The sequence below is a fragment of the Lathyrus oleraceus genome, chromosome 5, assembly GCF_024323335.1.
Source record: "Lathyrus oleraceus cultivar Zhongwan6 chromosome 5, CAAS_Psat_ZW6_1.0, whole genome shotgun sequence".
In the NCBI taxonomy this organism is placed as follows: domain Eukaryota; kingdom Viridiplantae; phylum Streptophyta; class Magnoliopsida; order Fabales; family Fabaceae; genus Lathyrus; species Lathyrus oleraceus.
Window position 1 is genome coordinate 483,416,029 of NC_066583.1, and position 22,372 is coordinate 483,438,400.

General features: G+C 30.2%; 2 protein-coding genes across 2 annotated transcripts; one reads left to right on the forward strand and one right to left on the reverse strand.

The window, feature by feature from the left end:
• The first annotated feature begins 4,279 nt into the window (after positions 1 to 4,279).
• LOC127085594 (polygalacturonase-2) lies at positions 4,280 to 8,253 on the forward strand. The gene is made up of 9 exons (XM_051026106.1): positions 4,280 to 4,590; positions 4,748 to 4,873; positions 5,032 to 5,199; positions 5,984 to 6,004; positions 6,094 to 6,301; positions 6,484 to 6,565; positions 6,686 to 6,794; positions 7,672 to 7,788; positions 7,875 to 8,253. Exons 1-9 carry the CDS (start codon positions 4,360 to 4,362, stop codon positions 8,094 to 8,096), a joined length of 1,284 nt encoding a protein of 427 aa, XP_050882063.1. The 5' UTR covers positions 4,280 to 4,359; the 3' UTR covers positions 8,097 to 8,253.
• A 2,226-nt stretch (positions 8,254 to 10,479) lies between these two features.
• Positions 10,480 to 18,050, reverse strand: LOC127085595 (actin-related protein 7). Its single transcript, XM_051026107.1, has 7 exons — positions 17,736 to 18,050; positions 17,398 to 17,628; positions 15,803 to 15,944; positions 15,110 to 15,354; positions 14,160 to 14,343; positions 11,311 to 11,378; positions 10,480 to 10,974 (listed from the first exon to the last, which is right to left on the reverse strand). Exons 1-7 carry the CDS (start codon positions 17,811 to 17,813, stop codon positions 10,822 to 10,824), a joined length of 1,101 nt encoding a protein of 366 aa, XP_050882064.1. The 5' UTR covers positions 17,814 to 18,050; the 3' UTR covers positions 10,480 to 10,821.
• Between the last annotated feature and the right edge of the window lie 4,322 nt (positions 18,051 to 22,372).

Consider the following 22,372-nt stretch of genomic DNA (forward strand, 5'->3'; position numbering starts at 1 on the left):
ACCACTTGTGTGGGCTACAAGCTAAAAAGCTAACTTAAGTGTATGTGCCCCATATTTTATAATATGCCAAAATCACTTAAGTGCGTGGTACCTTACCATATTTCGTATTCTACTTAAGTACATCGTACCTTACGATGTTCTACAATTCACTTAAGTGCACCGTACCTTACGGTGTTCCTTATTTACTCTATCTCTCATCAATATGTCCTTTGTGTGTGACCCTGTAGGTTTTCGCGGCATTGGCAATTATATTAAATCACGCATTTAACATAATAAACAGTGAGCGGTATCTAGCAACACATCACTGCTACCCAAGATACGAAAATGTCATGTGATCTGACAAATCCTTTTGTGATAATACTTATGTGTACAATTACCCTTTTGCCCTTATGTCTATATTGAACACAAGGCATAGACCGTGTCATCCTTGTCCAGTTCAATATTGGGCCCTTAGACATTTATCCTGTTACGCAGGATGGGCAAATTCCATCTAGGTCACTCATGTCCCTTAGCATGCTTCGTGGAGTATCCATCAACTGTCTTTATGGTCATCCAGTTACGGACAACGTTTGATCAGCAACAAGACATTTGACTCTACATCTAGGGTTCATAGTGGTTTCAAGTCGAAGGGTGGTATACACCATTATCACCATGAGAATAACTTATGACACTTTGCATAACATTCTATATAGTATTCTCATAGTGGGTCACTTCATTATAAATATTACTCTTAATATTCATACCTATGTTTAAGACTTGATAACTTCTTATCCATGATCCATGAGATGTGATCATCAGTCTATATACATAATAGTCTTAATGCTTTAATGTTATCCCATTTCACAATAAAGCTCGACTACGGATACTTTAAGAATAGTATCCTTATGTTTAATGTGATCTCATGATTAAGTCATACTTGATACATTAAACGGACTAGCTATTTTAGGGACTTTATTAAACAAACATAATAAAGAAAAAGCCTTTTATTATTAATAAATAATTTGATACAAGTACCAAAAGTATTGACCTCTAGGGCTTACACCAACATAATTTACATATGGTACTTCCAGAATTTCGAGCGGATTCATGAGTACAACTAAGGGGAACTTATTTGATCTACTTGTACTCGAAGTTATCAAAGGGTTGTAGGTGGAAGACAAAACAGGTCATAGACAACATCACACTACTGGCGGTAATATTTATTGGTCTTTTATTCTTTATGTGTCATTTTCATTTCATCTTTATAATGTCATTACTTATGATTCGTGTGTGCCAAACTTTTCAGGCTTGGATCCTCCAGCACTTCTCGCGCGTCTCCGATTGGGCAAGTATACCGACTTACACTGAGGATATGTTGTGTGCTACTGCATTTGTCTCGTTCATAAGGAATCATGCGACTGATCCCTTTAGAGTGTATCTTGACCGCTTGGTTGCCGAGGACATGCACTTCAACAGCTATGTCGATCACCGTGAGACGCAACCACTTGACGAGATATTGTTATACTTTAGATGGTTGGCATGTGGATCACGTCTCACTGCTCCTCGTCTTCCTGAGCGCGTCATGCAGTAGTTTGGCTACACTTAGAGCATTCCCATATGCCCTAGTGTATCTGCTCCTCCTACTTTGACACATAAACAGATGGATTCCATGTTTGATGATTATGAGAGTCATCTGATATTGGAGGAGGCACGGAGTACTATAACTGTGAGCGGATGGAGTTACATCGACGGATACATCAGGGGTTTTTTCAGGGTGTCACATTCGTATATGGTGTAGGCTGCTCTAGGAGATCCACTAAGGCTAGCTCATCGGAAGATACTAGAGGAGAAGCATGCACAATTATATCATGTTGAGGATGTCTTACCTATATGTCGTTGCATATTGGAGATTGCACAAGCAGACATTAACAAAGATATCTTTCCTGATGGGTCTGATGTGAGGCAGATCCTAGATGTCATCATGACAAAGGCACGAGAGGCATTGATGTTCCGAAGACAGCGCCGGAGGGCGGGGGGAATTGATGGCCAAAGAGCCCGAGGAGGCAGATGAGATGTAGTCCGACATACACAGTAATGTTGTAGTATATAGTAGTTGTACTATGGTTTATATTTTATTTTCATGTCATGCTACTTTATTGTTGTATTCGACTTTATTTATATATGACATTTGGACCATCTGGTGTTATATACGTCATTTTTTGCATATGGATTGTATGGTTTATATGAATTGTATTATTTATATGAATTATGTATTTTATATACTTCATCTGAATTCACGTAAACAAAACATAACATGTAAAATTTTGTTCTGATAGTTTACGGAGATACAACTCCAAAAAGTAAACGGAACTACTTCTTCAATATAATAATCTTATAAAATATGTGTCTCTGATTCATTTAAGCGTTCGGAGATACATCTTTAAAATCTAAGGACATTTAAGTATTTTTCTCATGATGTTTAGGTAAAATATAGTATGAATTAAGTGATTTCATTTAAATTACACGAATATGGCTCATTTGATGGAGACAAGATACGATAAAAACTAAAATAATATTAAAATAAATGCTAAAATGTATTTTTGGTCCCCCTAATTTGGACGTTTTAAATAATTGATCCCCTATTACAAATCCAACTATTTTGGTCCCTTAATTTTTATGGACTTTGGATTTTTGTGATACCCTCCATTTTTGCATATGTGGTTATGATGACTAGGAATTAAACATTATTTTTAATTACATGGAATTACTGAGTAAGATATTTTATTTTTTAATACTTTTTTACATAATTAATAATTTAATAAATTTATTAATTAAAATTTTAAAAAACAATCGAGACCTAAAGCCCATTTCTTTGGAAAATAGGATCAATTTTTAAAGACTCACTTTCCTCTCAAGACACTTATGCAATAAACTCCGCACGTTAAATTTATACAAACCCTTATACTATACTAAGAAAAAACAATGTGGGACTATACTACCAATACCACTACAACTCACCTTTCAAATTCAACATAAAGAATTAGATGTCATTCTTTTACTAATATGCACTCTATTAGTTCCTCTTCATGTCATTCTTACCATCGTTGTTTCAGCACTTAAGAAGGTTGGTAATGACTAGAATTAGTTGATGACAGTAATAGTGCTCTTTCCTTTTTTGATGAAAGTTAAGCATATTTTGCAATGAAATGCACTTTTTATGCTTTGGATATTTTTCAAAAATTCTAATTAATTAAATATTAATTTAAATTATTTAAAATATTAAATTAGTTAAAAATATTATTAAATATTAAAATATCTTAGTCATCAATGACAAATAATTAAAAATAATTTTTTTATTCTAATCAGTCACATATATAAAAACGGAAGGATCACATAAATACAGAGATCATCAAAATTAAGGAATTAAAATCGATATTTTTATAATAGAGGACCAATCATTAAAACCTTCTTTCAAACAAAGAGATCAAAACTGGATTTAAACATAAATAACCAATTTTTTCTGTATATGTCATTACCTTAATAGTAAAAACTACATTTTACATCAATCAGTTATACCAATTTAATTTTCTATAAATTAATGCTTTAATGTTACAAATGTCATCATTTATTTCTTTTTTCTGACTGGAAGAAAAATCTCCGTTAATCAAAAGGAGTAAATAACCTTCATACCAAAATTATAGAAGCCAAATCTTACATTTACACTCCTTCTAAAATGAACCAGAAGTTAACAACTAAATAAAACTATTAAATATCAATCAAGAGTTCGATCCTATTTGATTAGAAAGAAAGTATTTGAATCATGAATAATAAAATTCAGATCTTTACTTTTGTTATTATATGCAAATCTCATCAACTATTTCAACTCAATCCTTCAGATAAAGTACGTAATAATAACTATGGCAAGAATTTCTTCATTTAAAAATAAATAAATAAATACCATAAATTCAAATTCATTCTCTTTCAATCAGAAAAACAATGTTTAAGGTATTAAAAGCTGGTCAACGTGGAAACACATAAAATGCTTGAATTATTGGTAAACAATCACATAGTGATAGAACAATAAAATAACTAACCCAAAATTGATTTTGTTTCCTAAATTCTGGTATCACCCCATCATTAGTTTTTCTTCCAAGTCTCAAGCATCTCAATCCTAAGAAAACTTTGTTTCTTTTCTACAATCAACTCTCTCTTTCCCTTTCTCTCTCTATATTCAATTCTCATTTTCTCTCTCTTAAAACCAAGCTACAAATCTTCCTATAAATATATGACACTTATTCCTTTGTCATTTACCTCAAATATCTCTATCATCTTCTTTACAACTTTTTCATTTTGCTTCATTTTCTTTAAAACATAAGAATAATGTATCTACAAATTTTCACCATTTTAGCCTCGTTTGGCTTGTGTTTTGCCTCTTACTTAGAAGAAACACATTTTCAAACAAATCATGGGAGGTTTATGAATCCAAAATATGAACAATTTGGTGTCATGGCAAGGACTCATCGTCCGTCTATCGCACCTTCTCGTTCTCAAAAAATTGTTAATGTCAACGATTATGGAGCTAAAGCTAACGACGGACAAATTGATAACGAGGTAACTTTAGAAAAAAAAGTCAAAATATATTTATATATATTTGATCAAATTCTAGTTATTACTGTCACGTCTCATTAAGATTGTGACACAATATTACGGTCACAACTACATGTTGATGCTGATTTTTAAAATCATGTGTCTCATTTTTGCATTATAGGCATTTGAAAAGGCATGGAATGAGACATGTTCTAATGGGAGAGTTCTTGTTGTGCCTGGAAATAGTGTCTATCATCTAAAGCCAATAATATTTTCAGGTCCATGTCAACGCAATACCGCGATAAAGGTAAGATAATATAAGATATTCATTGCATTTGTAATCTCAGTACATTCTTATAGTCTCACTATATCAACTACAGTTGAATTGAGATCAGACGGTTCAAATATATGAAAATTATTCATAGATGTAATGGTTTTTGTTTAATCATTGTTTCATTATGGTAGATTTATGGAACAATCAAAGCATGGCCTAAAATATCAGCATATGAAGAAGATAGGACACTATGGATTAAGTTTGAGAATGTCACAAATCTCATAGTTAATGGAGGTGGAAGCATTAATGGAAATGGAAAAATATGGTGGAAGAATTCTTGCAAAGTCAATGAAAGTCTTGTATGATATACCATCAAATTCCTATTACTCTTTATTTTTTTCCTTTAAAAAATGTATATGCTTTTTTTAAAATAAATTTTATGTATTTTATTTTAGCTTAAAAAAATTATACTTTCCTTGTCTATGAAAACTTTTTTTTAAATAGTAAAAATCATTTTAAATTCACTTTCTATAAATTAAAATATTAGTTTTGACATATAATAACATAAAAATACATTATAAAAATTAAAAACTAGTTTGAAATACATAACTTTTTAAAAATAATATAATCTTAAAAATATTTTTTTTTAAATATCTCAGAAATATATATTTTTTTAAGAAATTACACAAAATAAGTTAAATTTTAAATGATTTTTTAAAATTTTGATATACATAAAGAATTGTAGCAAAGAGTTGAAATATTTTTTAAAAAAATTAAATTAAATTTTCATTTGAAATGATACTAAACGGCCTTATTTGTTTAATTTAGAAAAATATTTTTTTTCATTTCTTAATTTTTTTCTTTTTTTACTTATTACAAAAATCCTTTGGCAATTAAACATTTTTTCTTTTAAAAGATGAATGTATATCCATATAAATATTCTAAATTATGGATAGTGTATATATATGAATCTATGAATAACCATTTAATATTATTTATTTTCAATCATTTTAATAATTAATATATGGATATTTTTTCTCTCTTCAACTAGGAAAATATTCCATATCTAAATATTTATCATTTTAACTTTATTGAAATTTCCAATACTAACCTTAATTTCTTTACTCTCCTTTTGTTTCACAGCCATGCAAAGGAGCACCAACTGTAAGTTACATAAGCATTTTTGTAACCTTTATTACATGCTTTGTTCCCATATTTGTTTATTTAATTAATTAATTTTTTTTCATCTATAGGCTATGACATTCGATGGATGCAATAACTTGAAATTGAATAACCTAAAGTTCAAAAATGCACAACAAATGCATATAAGGATTCAGAATTGCAATAATGTTTGGGCTTCAAATCTTATAATCAGAGCACCAGGAGATAGCCCCAACACTGATGGATTTCATGTTACTCACTCACAAAATGTTCTCATAACCAACAGTATCATTGGAACAGGTAAAAATATTTTACATTCTCCGATTAAGTAAATTTGATTTTTTTATGCATTTGACAGTCAAATATATCAAAAAGTTAAATTTACTTATAATATCATATTTTAATATATATTATATTATAAAATTATTTTTGAGAAATTTAAATAATTTTAATATTCTTTCTCACTATTTATTTAATTGAAGGTGATGATTGCATTTCAATAGTAAGTGGGTCCAAAAATATTAGAGCTACAGATATCATATGTGGACCAGGGCATGGAATAAGGTTCATAATTCTTTTGATTAATTATTTTTTCAAAATTTAATTTTATATTGATTGGTCAAAAATGTTGATGTATTATTATTATTATTTTTTATTTTACTTCGATTATTATTATTTACCTAGCATTGGAAGCTTAGGAAAAGATAATTCAGAAGCTCAAGTGTCCAATGTGGAAGTGAACAGAGCCACACTAACAGGAAGCACTAATGGAGTTAGAATTAAGACTTGGCAGGTAATTAATTAAGCATTTTACAACTTTGAAACGGTTTAATACAATAAATTAAGGGTCACTATTATAATATAAAGTATAGAATATGGAATTGAATTTACCCACTAAGTTAATTTTTTAGGGCCAATTTAGGTGCATTAGCACTATTATATTGGGAAGTTGACTAATTGATAAATGAAGTAATAGTGCACTCAAAATTTGTAAAAGTTCTTTTTGTTAAAGTCAAATTTTTTTGACCAACATAAAAATATATATTTATTATATTAAAAAAAATATATTAAAATATTTTCATGATTCAATTATATACGTGTTTTTCATTGACAGTAAAACTTTTTAAATCAATGGTGATTATAATTGTGAGAAACTATTATTCATTTGCAACTATTATTTTTTTTTAATAATATAAAGATTAAAATTTTACTTATTTTTAAATAAATAATAATATTTCAGTGGATTCAAATTCGCGCGATTAAGTAGAAGAAGTATAAGCAAGTTTATTTTGGTTGATTATTATTTCTAACTAAACATAAACATAAAGTTTGAGTTGAGATACTTTAACTAACCAAGTTTGGCAAGTTTACAAATTCCACCAATTCCTAACCTTATTACTTCAAACATGTCAACAACATTTTATATTATAAAAACCAGTTTGCTCAACTTTTTTTAGTCCTTCTTCTTAACTAATTTGAACCAACAAACAGTTTGATTTTTCATTTGTTTTTCATGGAATGACATCACATTAAGGATGGTATAATTCTTTATGAATAATGGTGAAAACACATTTACCATTTATTATAATATATTGTTTAAAGTAATGGTTTTATCGTTTTTTAGATTTTAATCATACTTATTTTTCTTTAATATAATGAAATTTCATCAGGGAGGCTCTGGCTATGCAAAAAACATAAAATTTCTCAACATAGTTATGCATAATGTGTCAAATCCCATAATCATAGATCAAAATTATTGTGACCAAGAAACAGAATGTCAAGAGCAGGTAAATTTGTTATTATTTGTAACTATTAAAAATATTAAACTTTAATCAAAATTATTTTGAATTGATTGTGATTTGTTGAATTGTAGGATTCTGCAGTGCAATTGAGCAATGTGGTTTATGAAAACATAAGAGGAACAAGTGCCTCAGAAGTGGCAATCAAACTTGAATGCAGCAAAGCTGTTCCATGCAAAGGGATTCATTTGCAGGATGTGGTTTTAACACCAGAAGGCAATGATGGAACAATTGCAAAATGTGAAAATGTTAGATATTCAAATAGTGGAAGGTTTTTTCCTAAATGTCAACCTTGAAAAAAGAAGGAAGAATTGAATTATTAGGGTTTGTGTATATACAAGTCAGTTATTCAGAATTAGGCACAAAGGCTTAAATATTCTTGTTGGCCAAAAAATATTGTGAAAAAAAAACAATGATGAATAATTTAAACATAAAATATTGTTTAAGTTTTTGACAAGCAAATGTAATTTTCAGTTCAATAAATATTGTTTAAGTTTTTGACAAGCAAATAGTGAATTTCTTTTCACAGCCTCATTATACTTTATACATTTTTATGTAGTTTTGTAATCTGAAACTACATGTAAGGAGATTTTAAAATAAACTAGTATTTTTATAAATTATAGGCTTAATAAGTTTAATGAATTCATTAGTTTTTTAATTAAAAAATACTATATTAGTTCTTTAAAATTATTCTATTATCTTAATTAGTCATTTCTATTAAATTTTCAAAAAAATAAAAATGTTAACTAACTGTCTACATGACAGTTCACATGGATTTTTAATATATGATTTGATTTTTTGACTTCTTTCTTTTAACTTTTTCTTTTTTAACATCAAACCCTACCATTTCAAAAATGAAAATAATGAAAATAATGTTTCTTCATTCATGCGTGTTTATGTATTTATGTCTCATTCCAAAAATAAAAACTTAGTCGTCATCAGCTTTTTTTTCTCTTTTTTCGGCCACCGAGACTTAACAAAAAAACTAACATCGTTTCTTTCATTCATGCGTGTTTATATATTTATGTCTCATTCCAAAAATAAAAACTTAGTCGTCATCAGCTTTTTTTTCCCTCTTTTTGACCATCGAATTAACAAAAAAACTAACATCGTTTCTTTGCTCCTCGTCGCATGACTTTCTTAATGAATCTGTCGGATTTTTCGTTTCGAACAATTTGAATATTTGGTTAGTAATATGTGATTTTTTGTGTTGACGCTGAGGAGGTTTTGTAGTATTTTGCTGGGTGGAACAATGGTCGGAAAACAGGTCAGCGACAAGGTTTATTGACAAACTCTTTCATTTTGATTTCTCATTCAGAATCTAATAGAATATGGTTCAAAATCCTATATTGAGCAGAACACTTTTATTTCAAATTTATATGAATTTTAATTTTTTTTCTCGTGTTAGTTCTATACATCTTTTCTTTTAGTCACTATTATAAATAAATTTGTCTTTTTTTTGGTATATTTGAAGTTAATGTATTTAAGTCATATATAAACTAGATACATTAATTGTCAAATGTATTAAAAAAGTCAAATTTACTTGTAATAGTGACAGGAGGGTGTACATTCAAGGCAATAGAAAATTAAAAAATATATTTAAAAAGTCAAATTTATTTATAATAGTGATCGAATGATGTACATTTAAAATAATAGAAAATTAAAAAAAATATACTCAACAAAGGTGTCTTGTCTACGGTAGCTGTTCTATACTATGGTCTTCTTGGTTAACTGGTTTAGGTTTAGAAATTTTAGTTTTTGTTTCGATAATTAGTTTAATTAAGCTCTTAAAGCATAAGAGCTTATTATATAAATGCTTATGTATAAGCTATTTTTAGAAAGTATCCTGGAGTATGACAATAAGATGAAAACAGGTTATGGACATGTTAAAACATGAGTTGTTTTCAAAAAATTCTCCTGAGCAGTCCCTTTAGTGCTTATGTGAGTAAATAAAACTAAAATAAGCACTTAATGTGTTTTGGTGTGTACTAGAGAGGTAGAAATGGGGACTGAGGAGGAAAAGAGGAATGTTGGGATTTGTGTTGGTTACTTTTGATCTTATAATAGTTTCTCTTTTTCTACAATTGTGGCATTGCATCGGTTGATTTAAAGTAAATGTGTGCAAAATTATGATTAATCCAATTATATTATTAAACTGAATTGTATTGCACCATACAAAAAATTGAACCACTTAAATAGTTGATGAACTTAACTATTTAATTTAAAAAATTCTAATTCAATTTAAAACTAGTTGATAACCAATTTCTTTTATAAACTGATTTAAATTTAATTATAGGAATAAGTTTTTCATAAAAAGAAGAAAAACTATTGAGTGAAAAGAAGAAAAAAAATTGAAAATTAAAAAATACATTTTATTATGAAAAATAAAAAAGATTTTTTTAAAATAAAAAATAGTTTTTTGAAAATAAAAATTAAATCTGAAAAAAATATTTTGCATCCCAGAAATTTAAGGTATGTATGTGTTATGTTACAGGCATTTGAGGTATATGTAATATGTGTGATAAGCTAAGACTATAACCGTTGTTGAAATATGGCTTATAAGTTACAAGCAAAATGTTGTTTGTTAGAGGTGAAATTGTATAAACTGTGCAAATAGATGTTAGAGGACCAAACATAGCCTCTGTTTGTTTCTGTGTCCAAGGGGCTAAAAGATGCGTGTCTGGCTAATGCTCTAAATTGGAGCTTCTTGCTTTTTCATGTTTTCTACTCATTACTAGATAAGCAAGCTGCTATTGTTGTACCTTACACATTTTTCAGACCCAGATTTTACAGAAATCGTCTAGATTTGGTGCCTAAACACTGGTAAGCGGAAATAAACTGAGTTTAATGAATGGAGATCCACTGTATAGGGTTGAAGTTTATACAATACAAGTACCTGGACATCTAGCAAGACTGGCATTTAGAATCTGAAGTCAACAGAAGGCCTACCACATGATCTAATCTAAACACAAGTGTGTATGAACTCGTTGTTCGATGATGATATTGTGCAGAAGCGTTCTTTCAGAAGCATTTCCGGTGAACAATGGAAGGTCCATTTTCATCATAATCTGCCTTAGTTACATGCTGATTTTGAGGAAAAACTACTTTGGCGAGTATAGCGCCTCCCACCCATGCAGAATACATGGTTAAATTTTCTGGCATATATTCTGGAGGCTGTAATGAACCAGATATTATCCACCAACAAAAACAAAAATTAGTCGATGAAAAATGATAAAGATTATGCAGAGGTTATAGCCTCATAGGACAATATTGAACAATTACAAAGACTATAATGCCTATGATGCATGCTATGTACTTTACAAGACTACAAGTCATCACTTCAGATAAACTTATTCATAAGCATTTATGAAAGCAAAGTTAAAAAATCTTGCAATAATTTCAAATTTGTTGAAGATGGGTTTGTCATATAAGGTGAAAAACCATACTTATTTTAATTGAGAAGTTCTTACAGTTACAAGGTAGAAGCTAATTGAAACTAGATCAAATTACCTTAACCAAGGTAGGTCGAACAGCAGATGAACTTAGCAAAGATTCCTTCTGAAATCTCTCTTCAAAACCTGCAGCAAGAAGAAACATGAGCATGTTAGAATGTAAAAGTAAAACAAACAGCATCCTCATGAAGAAAGAGGTTAGATTGATTTGAGATGGCCCTAGTCGTATCATGACCGTAGTGAATCAACTGATAGATTAGACAATAGAGATATACTTGCTGGCGAGAAAAAACATAATACCATATGAAGTAGCATCAAAGTTCAAACATCATCATACAGAACACCACTACATTCCACCTTTAGATTCAGTAGGGTTGTTCAAAAAAACCATGAACTGAACTGAACCGCCGAACCGAATCGAACTGAAGTTAAAATAACCGAACCATTATGTTTGGTTAGTGAACCAAACCATATTGCACAAACAGTTATAGAACTGAACCGAAACTGAAACCGAACCAAACTGAAACTGTAACCGAACTGAACCGAAAATGAAAATGAAAAATACTAAAAACATGTTTTAATTTTTTTTTATAAATTTTTTTTTAAAATAGTTTAACAGTTCGGTTCTTTAATAAATTGTTCGTTTGGGAAAATTTAACTTCTAACAGTTTGGTACGGTTCGGAATTTCAAAACGGTATATCAAACCAATGATTATGGTTCGGTTCAGTTCGAAGTAAATTGAAATGGTCCGGTTCAGTTCGAGTAAATTTTTACTAATTTGTTTCGGTTCAGTTCGGTTTTTTCCATGAACCATACCATGAACAGCCCTAAGATTCAGATTGATTTTAATATTGTAAAACAGAACAGTACTTCAAATATGAATAGAACACACAAAATCAACATTAACACATGGTTAAGACGATAAACATAACTATGAGGTAATCAAGCAGTGAAGAATAAAGTGAAAACAGAATAATTGCCTCTTGATAACTACATGCAACAGAAAAGTTATACGGCAACAATAACCAAGCCTTATCCTACTAAGTGAGGTCGTCCGCTACATGGACCAACTTTAGCCATAATGTTCTATCCAGGATCATGTTTCTTTCCAAATCGTTAATCTTGACATCTTTCTTAATAACTTCTCTTATAGTTTTTCTAAGTCTTCCTCTTCCTCTAATTGTTTGACTTCTCTCCATCTGATCTACTCTCCATACCACATAATCTACGGTGGATCTTCTCTCTACATGCCCAAACCACCTAAGTCTATTTTCCACCATCTTCTCCATTATAAGTGCTACTGCTACCCCAACACCCTCGAACATTTTCATTTTTTATATAATTTTGTCTAATCTTACCACACATCCAACACAACATCCACATCCAACGGAAAAGAGGTACACATTTGACTATATTCCCCTATTTCTATTTTTTTTAATCTGAATAGCTTGTGGTTTTGGGATCGAACAGATGTACCGAGACCAATGAGTATTCTCTGTATTCGTCAATGATCCATGGATCATTAATATATAGACCATAACCTAGTTTTCATAAGTATTCTCTGTATTCTGCAAGTAAGCTTATGAATAAATTTAAGTTTATGTAAGTATTTGGTTTTTATGATCTTATTTGTGAGCTATGCTTAAGAATTTAAATTTACACAGGTATTTCAAGTGATTAAGGTTTTATGTCCTACTAATGCTATTTTATATGCATATATATGTTTCAGAATTTTGTTTAATCTTACAACTAGCGTTACAATTCCCCGATTTAGGATTTTACTTCCCCTTTCCGATTTTGCACAAAATCTCGATTTTAACTACCTTGCTTATTCCAGTCCAGTCAACCATAAGATATTCAAAACCTAGAAATCTGATCATGAACCAAAGGGACTGATGGTTGAATTGGCCTTTTTATTTTTATTTTTATATGAACTTTTGAACAATAACATATAATGTCATCACCACACCAGCTATTAGAGATATATAACATAAAATCACTCACGTGCCTTTCTTGCTCAGGCTGTGATGAAGAAGGACGTAGACTTCAATTTACCTTTCTATTCATTTTACCACTACTATTTTCAATACTCTCATTACTGTTTCTAGAGCATTGCTCTATTCTTTCTCCTATTATACCAAGATCAATTGTAGTAGTAACTAGTAAAGAGAGTTTAAGTTAGTCCAATCATCATTCTGCTTAATAAATATTGTAGATCATCTAATGGTATCTTATACTATCTTATGGGATTAATTTCTTATCTTAGATTGTCTCTAATATAAAAATAGTTTCCATACATCTTGATTTATCATCATGATTTGTTTTTCTAATTAATTATGATTTCCAGTCTTGTATTTAGAGTAAATGTAGGTTGGTGTGTAGTCTTCGTTCAAAATCATAGTCATAAATAAATCATATAAATCCTAATATTTATTCAAAATCTTTATTATTTCTTTTACCTCTTTTTATTGAAAATCATAGAACTTACATTTGTAATTAGTACCTATTTTAAAATAAAAATTCAATCCTTGTAGAATCATGAACTTTTAGCCACCAATGAGCAACTAAAAGCACACTAGACTAAATAGTGTTTAGTCCCTGTAAAAATTATTAAAATTTAAATAGTGAATAAAACAACTTAAATGTTATATTTTCATAGGCTAAATAAAAAATAATCTTATTGGCCCAATATTCAGTGGCATTGCACTGCAATTTAACAAAGAATATGACCCCCATACACTAAGTAGAAAATTGTGATTCCATTTAGTAAAAAGTTAAATGCAGAGATAAAATACATGTCGACCGTGCTTTGAATTAAAAAAGAAGAAAAAATGTAACAGATTAGAATTGAAGATTTGATCAAACTTGTACTTGATAGATAAGAACTAACAGAAATAATTGTTTACCAGTCATAGAAGAAGTGCCACCACAAACTACAGTATTTTCCAGAAGTTGCCTATGATTATCAGATGTCACTGTTGAAATAGTACGCACAAGCTGCTCTACAATGCCATGAGCCTCTAAACCCAATAGACTTGGCTGGAATAAAGCTTCACCAACTGTATATCTTTCTCTTCCAATTGTTATCACCTGCACAAGAAAGTTAGGCAAAGGTCTGTCATCTCTATGATAATATTGTTCTACGTGTATGAAACTGATAACTTGCTATAATTGATCAAATAAAAAATTACATGTTTCAGGTTGGATTAACCACATTCTTCCTCTGGAATGGCTATGGTCACAAACCTACTAGAGACCGAAAAGTTTTTACAAACTGCTATATAACTATCCGTCAATATTCAGTTACTTCCATGTAAAGAAGAAACAGATTTAGACCTGAAGCAATCTTCAACTTTTTTCCCCAAATGATAATTTCCTCACCACATCTAGACACAAAAGAAAAAGAGCTTGGGACTTGCAACTTGTTGTTTCATATTTCAATTCAAATAACTAAAATAGAATCTTAAATAACCTAAATCTTGATCAGACACATTAGAAGATAGAAAAATCCTCATGACCAGCCAAAAACATAAAGTTTGATGTTGATAAGGAGTAAAATAAATGCAATCCAAAGTAACAAACGTCAACCGCCTCCTCTCTTCTGTTTAGGCATTGTTTAAATCAAGAACGGCAACAAAAAAACAAACCCTGCTCTCGCCTTAATTAGTCAACTCATCATCACCTCCCTTTTTATTTGCTTCCCACTACCATAACCAGTGTTAAATTACCAATTGTAGGATCTAGATGAGCATTAACTTGATTTTAGAACCAACCAAACACAAAATCAGGAACAAGTAAATGAGCGATTGTCATATTAAGTCATAACTATTAAAGAAAACAGAATCAAAAGGTGGACCTGTCCATCAGGAAGGGTATGTGTCTCCACAGGACAATAATCTTTCGTCTTCAGATAAGCGTAGTCATCTTCAGCACAACATGAGTATAGCTGTTTGATTTTCTCAACATCAGACACACTGATATTCACTTGCGGATTGGACTTGCCTAGTTCTTGAGCCAGAAAATTAGTTAGATCAGTACCTCCAAACTCAAATCTTCTTGAGGCAATGTGGTTGACAGCACCCTCAATAACTGGAGCAATATCTGGATACAAAATCCAAATAAGATAAATTTAGACAGAAAAAACGGTAATATCTAGAGCATAGTAAAACTGACAGAAAAAACACTCGGTCATCCATTCATGTAACAAGCATTAGGTATTAGAACTTCATTAGAATGGCTACTTGAACCACTGTAAAGAAAGTATATCAGAACTGTTTGTCTTTCAAGTTACCACCATCACCATGTGAAGATAATTCTATATCATAAACGATATCTGTTATTTAGTTTGATAAATAGAAAATACCCAAAAAGATGTGATTTAAATATGAAACTTAAATTAGTTTGTTTTTCTTTTTTTAAAACCCTTTCACTATAACCCAACTTTATGATTGACATATAGGAAGCACATCAAACAAACCAACAATTAAATGCAATACTTATTCATAAATTCTAAAAATCTTGAAATCCCTGTTCCTTCAAATATGGATACCTATTTTTCCATGACCAATATCAACCGTGCATCCAGAGATCCTTCCCACAGCATAGAGTGACAACACTGCCTGCTCCGAGGCATAAAACCCTGATATGTTGAATGTTTCAAACATCAGTTGCACTAACTGTTCTTTGTTAGCCTGAAATACAATAATAAAAATACACATTTTAAAAGATAAACCATTAAAACACACACATTATATGTATAAAAATGCACATCAAAAGAAAACTATCTTCATCCCCAATTTAATTTTCAAGGAAAGACCGCACAAACAACTCAACGCCTAGTTGGATAAATATAAATCATAAACATTAACATTCAAAAGAAGAAAACATACATAAATATGATATCAAAATTATCTAGGATCACCATAATACAGCAAGATAACCAAGGAGGCAAATGGTATAATACACAAGAACACATACACAATCCCATGATGCATCTCAAAACCCTGTTTGGATAAAAGGTGTAAATAAATACTAATTTGAATCAAGTCCGTTAGCTTTAGTCCAAAATTATTGTTAAAAAAACTATAACTATTACACTAACTATGTTAACAGATTTTGCATAGATATTGAATCATATTTTGATACTTATAGACGGAACTTAAAAGTAATACTACCTCCGTCCCAAATTATAAGACGTTTTGGGCATTTCACAAGAAACGTAATTAATATTGTATGGGGAAGAGATATTATGTACTCCCTCCGTTCCTTTTTAAGTGTCACTTTCTTGATAAATTTGTGTTTCTTTTTAATTGTCACTTGTAGAATTCAAGGTAGTATTAAATGCACTTTTGTCAAAATTACCCCTATGTAATTATTACAGAGAGAGAAAAAGTAAAATGAACGTAGAATATAATTAAGGGTATTATAGAAAAAATGAGAATTATTGTTTAAAAAATAATAATAATAATTAGCTTTCTTGGTACGTGTAAAAAGTCAAAAAATGACACTTAAAAAGGAACGGAAGAAGTATTACTTTACAATATTGTCCTTCATTTATTACGTATGAAAGAGAAAGTTAAAGAATTAAAAAAAGAAATAGTAATAAATGATGCAGGTATAATAGGAAAAATATCATTAATATTGCATTTAAATTATGAAGTGAATTATAATTTGGGACCAATTTTTTTTATGCAAAGTGACTTATAATTTGGAACAAGAGGGAGTATTATGTTTGCAAGATGGACAAACATGACCAGACACTAAACAGTAACCATAATAACTTATTTTCACAATCTTAAATCGGTAGCATCTGTCACTAAAGCCCAAAACAGTCTCATCAAAGCAGGAACAAAACATATATAGCCCTTAAACTCCAAACTGATGGGGTGTCCAGTGTCAGAAGCAGTATTGATGTTTGAAACTGACACAACAACAACATGCGGTAACACTCAAATAACTTCAGTTTTCTCAAATTCTTATCGGCCTCTATGTGTCACAGTTGTGGTGGACTGGTGGTGTATGTGCTTCATTGAACAAAACAATTTGCAAGTTCGCATTGCAGTTAACAAATTTCCAACAAGCTGAAAATAAGATAATAAAAAAATAAGCCTTACAAATAAAGAACAAACTCCTAAAATCAAATACCTTAGGGGTACAAAGTGGATCCGTAAACAGAATTTGACCTTCATTTCCAATTTCCCATCCAAGACCAGAATACAAAACATAATTCAACAAATCCTCCATAGCATCCCAATCTCTAACATAACCTCTCACCACCGGCTCCACCGCAACATCATCCACCACTAACTGACCATTACCATTATCACCAACTGATCCTTTATCATCAACCATTCGTTTCATCTGACTAGGAATAATCTGAACCACAACAAACACAAACATCAAAAACAACAACCATAACTAAGAAACTCGAATTTCTGTTTTGATGAAAAGAAAATCAGAATCAAAGCTGTTATTGGTATTACCATGGCGGGAGTTTGATCGGGAATTGCGAAACCGGCTTTGAGGAGACTGGAACCGGCGTCGATAACTGCGGCTTCCATGGCTGTGCGGGTGAAGAACCAAAACCCTAACCCTAAATTTGAGGTTTCTGAAAGGGGGTCGAGTGTGTATACGTTAATTGAAGAAATGAAGAAGAAAGAGGTTGCAGTTAAATTATTTAGCGGGACTCAATTTGAATTGTGAAGTTTTCGTGGTTGGTTTTTGTGTATTTCTCGTTTGTTTTCAAATCTGTGGAATGGATGTGAATTTTGCTCTTACATTTCATTTTCTATTTTTATTTATTTTTCGGTTCAATTTATATTATTTATAGTTTTTTATAAGCATTTTTTTTACACAAAAGTTTTTTTTATAAGCATGTTATTTACCATAATAGTTTTCTTTTATTGCAAATCTCCAATCATATCCTACATTTACCTTAACTTTTTTTTTAAGTCACGTCATCTCATTCGATCCAGCCAGGTCGTAATTCAAAACTAGCTTGATTGTTTAAGTCAAATGAGCTAACTTCAATTAAGCAGGTCATACTTCAACAATAGTTTGATTGTTCATATCATACCCTTTCATCTCGCATATTCAGGTCCTACCTAAGAACTAGGTTGTTTATTTAGTACAGACTCACTTACAAGGTCTTACCTCAACATTTACTTGATAGTTCAAGTCATGCTAGCTCCATCCAACTAGGTCATACCCTAACATATGCTCCACTTTTAAAGTTATATTTAGTCAACCATATCAAGTTTGCCCTAAACTAGGTTATACAAGATAATTTGTATTGGCGCCTTCTAAGTGTTACCACACAAAACAGTTAACTAAGTTATGTGTGATCAAACTCCATGTGTACTTTACAAACAACTAGTGTTTTTAAAACATGCATTGGCTTCAGACGCCCTATACGGATGAGTTACAGCCAGATTTGAGCACATCTTATCAGACATGGACGGTGATCTGTGTATTTTAATACACCATATTTTACTTTGTGCTAAGAGATTTTTTATGATTTGTGACTGTTATTTTACTGTTTTGAGTGTGTTTCCTAAGTTTACCTTATTTATGCTATGAATTACGAACTAAAAATTGAAAGGAAAATAAATTGAATTGGAAAATATATAACCTCAAAGTTTATAGAATCCTAAAATAGTAGATCAACCGAAGGTTTAACCTTCCATGGAATTTATTCGTCTAATTGTTATTTCGTGAAAAAAAAAACAGAATCCCTAACATAACCTGCGGTTTTAGTTTAAGTATTACAAGGAGTTCGGACCCTAATGAAAATCGACCCGAAAAAACATAAAAACCAGCCCAAAACTAGTTATTTGATTCGAGTTTTGAGTGTGTTTCCTAAGTTTACCTTATTTATGCTTTTATTTTAATTCGAGTATTTATTTTCTAAATAAGCAGTAATTTGACACCTTCTTGCACTATAGATCATAACTTAAGTTACGAGAATCGGATTGACAAGTTCTAATATATGTTGGAAAGCTGAAAGAATAAGCTACAAGTTTCATGTTGAAGTAAACATCTAATTTGGAGTTCAAAAGGGTCGAATAATTCGTTTTATCATCAAAATTAATCAAATAACTAGTTTTGGGCTGGTTTTTATGTTTTTTCGGGTCGATTTTCATTAGGGTCCGAACTCCTTGTAATACTTAAACTAAAACCGCAGGTTATGTTAGGGATTCTGTTTTTTTTTTTCACGAAATAACAATTAGACGAATAAATTCCATGGAAGGTTAAACCTTCGGTTGATCTATTATTTTAGGATTCTATAAACTTTGAGGTTATATATTTTCCAATTCAATTTATTTTCCTTTCAATTTTTAGTTCGTAATTCATAGAGTAGGATTAATTAATTTCAATTGATGCATGTTCCCATTTTTAATCACAATTAAACTTAGTTTTTTCGTTTATTCGCTCTATCTGTAACTGTCTGCTTAATTCGGTAAATACAAATGTAATTCATATATTATTTATTGTGCTTGTTTGATCGATACTTTAATTAAAGAGGAATCGAATCTACTTGGATAATTGGTAAAATAGTAATCAATGATAAGTAAGAAACTGAACTGATAGATTAACTCGTTAATCATATTTGTTTCTTTTAATCATAAACTTAATCGAAAACCTAAATTTCATTCTTTTCATTTAGTTCGTTAATTTAACAAAGATTCATTGTGATACGACCCAAGTGTCACTTCCGTATACTATATTTTATTAACTCGTTTTGACCCGTGTGCGACAGCAGATTAAATTGGCACCGTTGCCGGAGACTCTCTGTTAATTTTAGCCAATTTTAGAATCCTAATTTAGAGTATTGTTAGCTATTTTTTGTTTGTTTTTTGTTTTTTGTTTGTTGATTTCCAGGGTTGTAGTATAGTGGTAAATATCTTAGTCTATCAAGTTATTTTGTAAGCTACTATTTTGAATTGCTTCGAATTTTTCTAAAAAATCAAATAATGTTACTCCCTTTGAAAAAACATCTAATGGGTTTTGACCCTCAAAATCGCAAGTTTCTCATTTTTCTATTTTATTTGATTTATTTTCTATTTTCATGTTCTCAAAAAGATCAAAAACAAATTGTAGATTCGATATTTTATTTGATTTGATTTGATTTTTAGTCATATTTTCATTTTTTTTAGATTTTATTTTAATCATTTTTCTATTTTTTCATTCTTTTTCTCAAATGGACATTGTTGGTATTTTCGTAATTATTGCATTGCGGTGTTTTCTGATCTTATTTGGTTATGTGTTAATTTGATAATTGTATCATGGCTTGTCAAATTAGAACTTTAAGACAATTTGCTTCATCTGATTCACTTTTTGTTGATTTCCCTTCTTTGTTTGATTTTAATGACATTTATATTTGTGATGTTTGTACTAATAGTCACTAATTGTCAGTTTGCACTAAAATTGAAGCTGCTTTACAAGGTGATATTTCTACTAATATTTATTATGAGATTTCTAATGACAAATTTAATGTTATAGATGTAAATGTAGTCCTTTTCTGCAAAAACTTTATCATTCATTGAGCAACCACTTGCTTTAGAGCTAAAGCCACTCCCTGTGTTTTTAAGTTTAATGAAAAAATTTCTTTAATAATTTCCTCTAAACTTGAATATGAACAAGAACATAAGTTACATGTAATGAGGGAACATAAAAAGGCAATTGGATGAACCTTGAATGGGATTCCTGGTATTAGCTCATCGATGTGTATGCATCAGACCCTACTTGAATATGGAGCATAGGCAGTGAGGAAACCCCAAAGGCGACTTAACCCCTTGATTTTAAATATTGTGAAAAATGAGATATATATTGCACTATAGGATAAAGAGAAGACCACTTGCCCATTCGAAATTTTTACATATAGAAGAATGTTATTTGATCCTGAAATAAAAATCGAAGGCATTGATAAAACTTTCAATGTTAATGGACACCTCCTTAAACTATTTCATGAAAGCCCCACATTCGAAGAAGAAAATGTAGAAGAGCTCTTAGTGGGAAAGACTATTTATGCAGTCATCTATCTTCATTGACTCATCGGATGTGTTCTTTCCTCTCTCTCCTCTCTTTTATTTTATTCTTGATTATTTCATTGAGAACAATATGTGTTTTAAGTGTAGGGGAGAGATGTCATTTACTTTTCTTGCTTTGCTTCTCCATTTACTTTTATTGTTTTGTTTTCTTATAAAAAAATAAAAATAAAATCCATATCTTTTCGTTGGATTTTGGGGTTGCAAGTGTGAGTAATTTCTTTGTTCTTTTGACTAAAGATTTGTGATGTGATGTGCGTGATTTTCGTTGCATTCTTAGTATGATAAATAGGACTAAATTCAGAATTATACATCATTTGTTCTCTTGATCTTTTCTTTTTTATTATTTTTTGACATACCTTTTAATACAATTTTAGCACCTATTAGTTCATCCATATTAATACACATTCTTGACACATTAAAATATATTTTAACTTTGTTATTAACTATTAGAATTAATAGTAATTATTAGAACTTAATTGATTTTAATCCCTTAACTCATGTATTAGTTGAAATTCTCAAAAAATGATAATACACTTAGATTCTAGAAATTAGGTAGTTTTAGTCTTAGAATTAATTCAATATAACTCTATTTTAGAATTCCTACCAAGTACAACTTGGAGGTGGCAGGAAGATTCCTCTCTTCATAAGCCAAATAAAATTGTTTCCAAAGCCTTTAAGCCATTTTCTAATAAAATATTAATTTTATTTTAAAAAAAAAAGTTAAGAAGAACTTTTTTTATGGTGACATTTAATTTAGGAAAGTGAAAAAATTTCATACTGGTACAAATAATGTTAAAGTTAGATATATCAACTAATTTATTTAAAGGTTGATATCTTAAATCAAATGCATACTAGTAATGTTTTTACAATACATAACAGATAAAAAAGAGTCTAAAATATCTCAAGATTCAACGCAAACTTGAAGGTAAACTCAACGATTCTCTTTCTGCTGATTTTGACCCTCGCTTCCTTGATAGAAAAAAAAAGATTGAAATTGAAGATGCCTGATAAGCCAATGAGTGAGAATTCTATGAGATCAAAAGATGGACAAGATCTACGAGAGCGAAGTA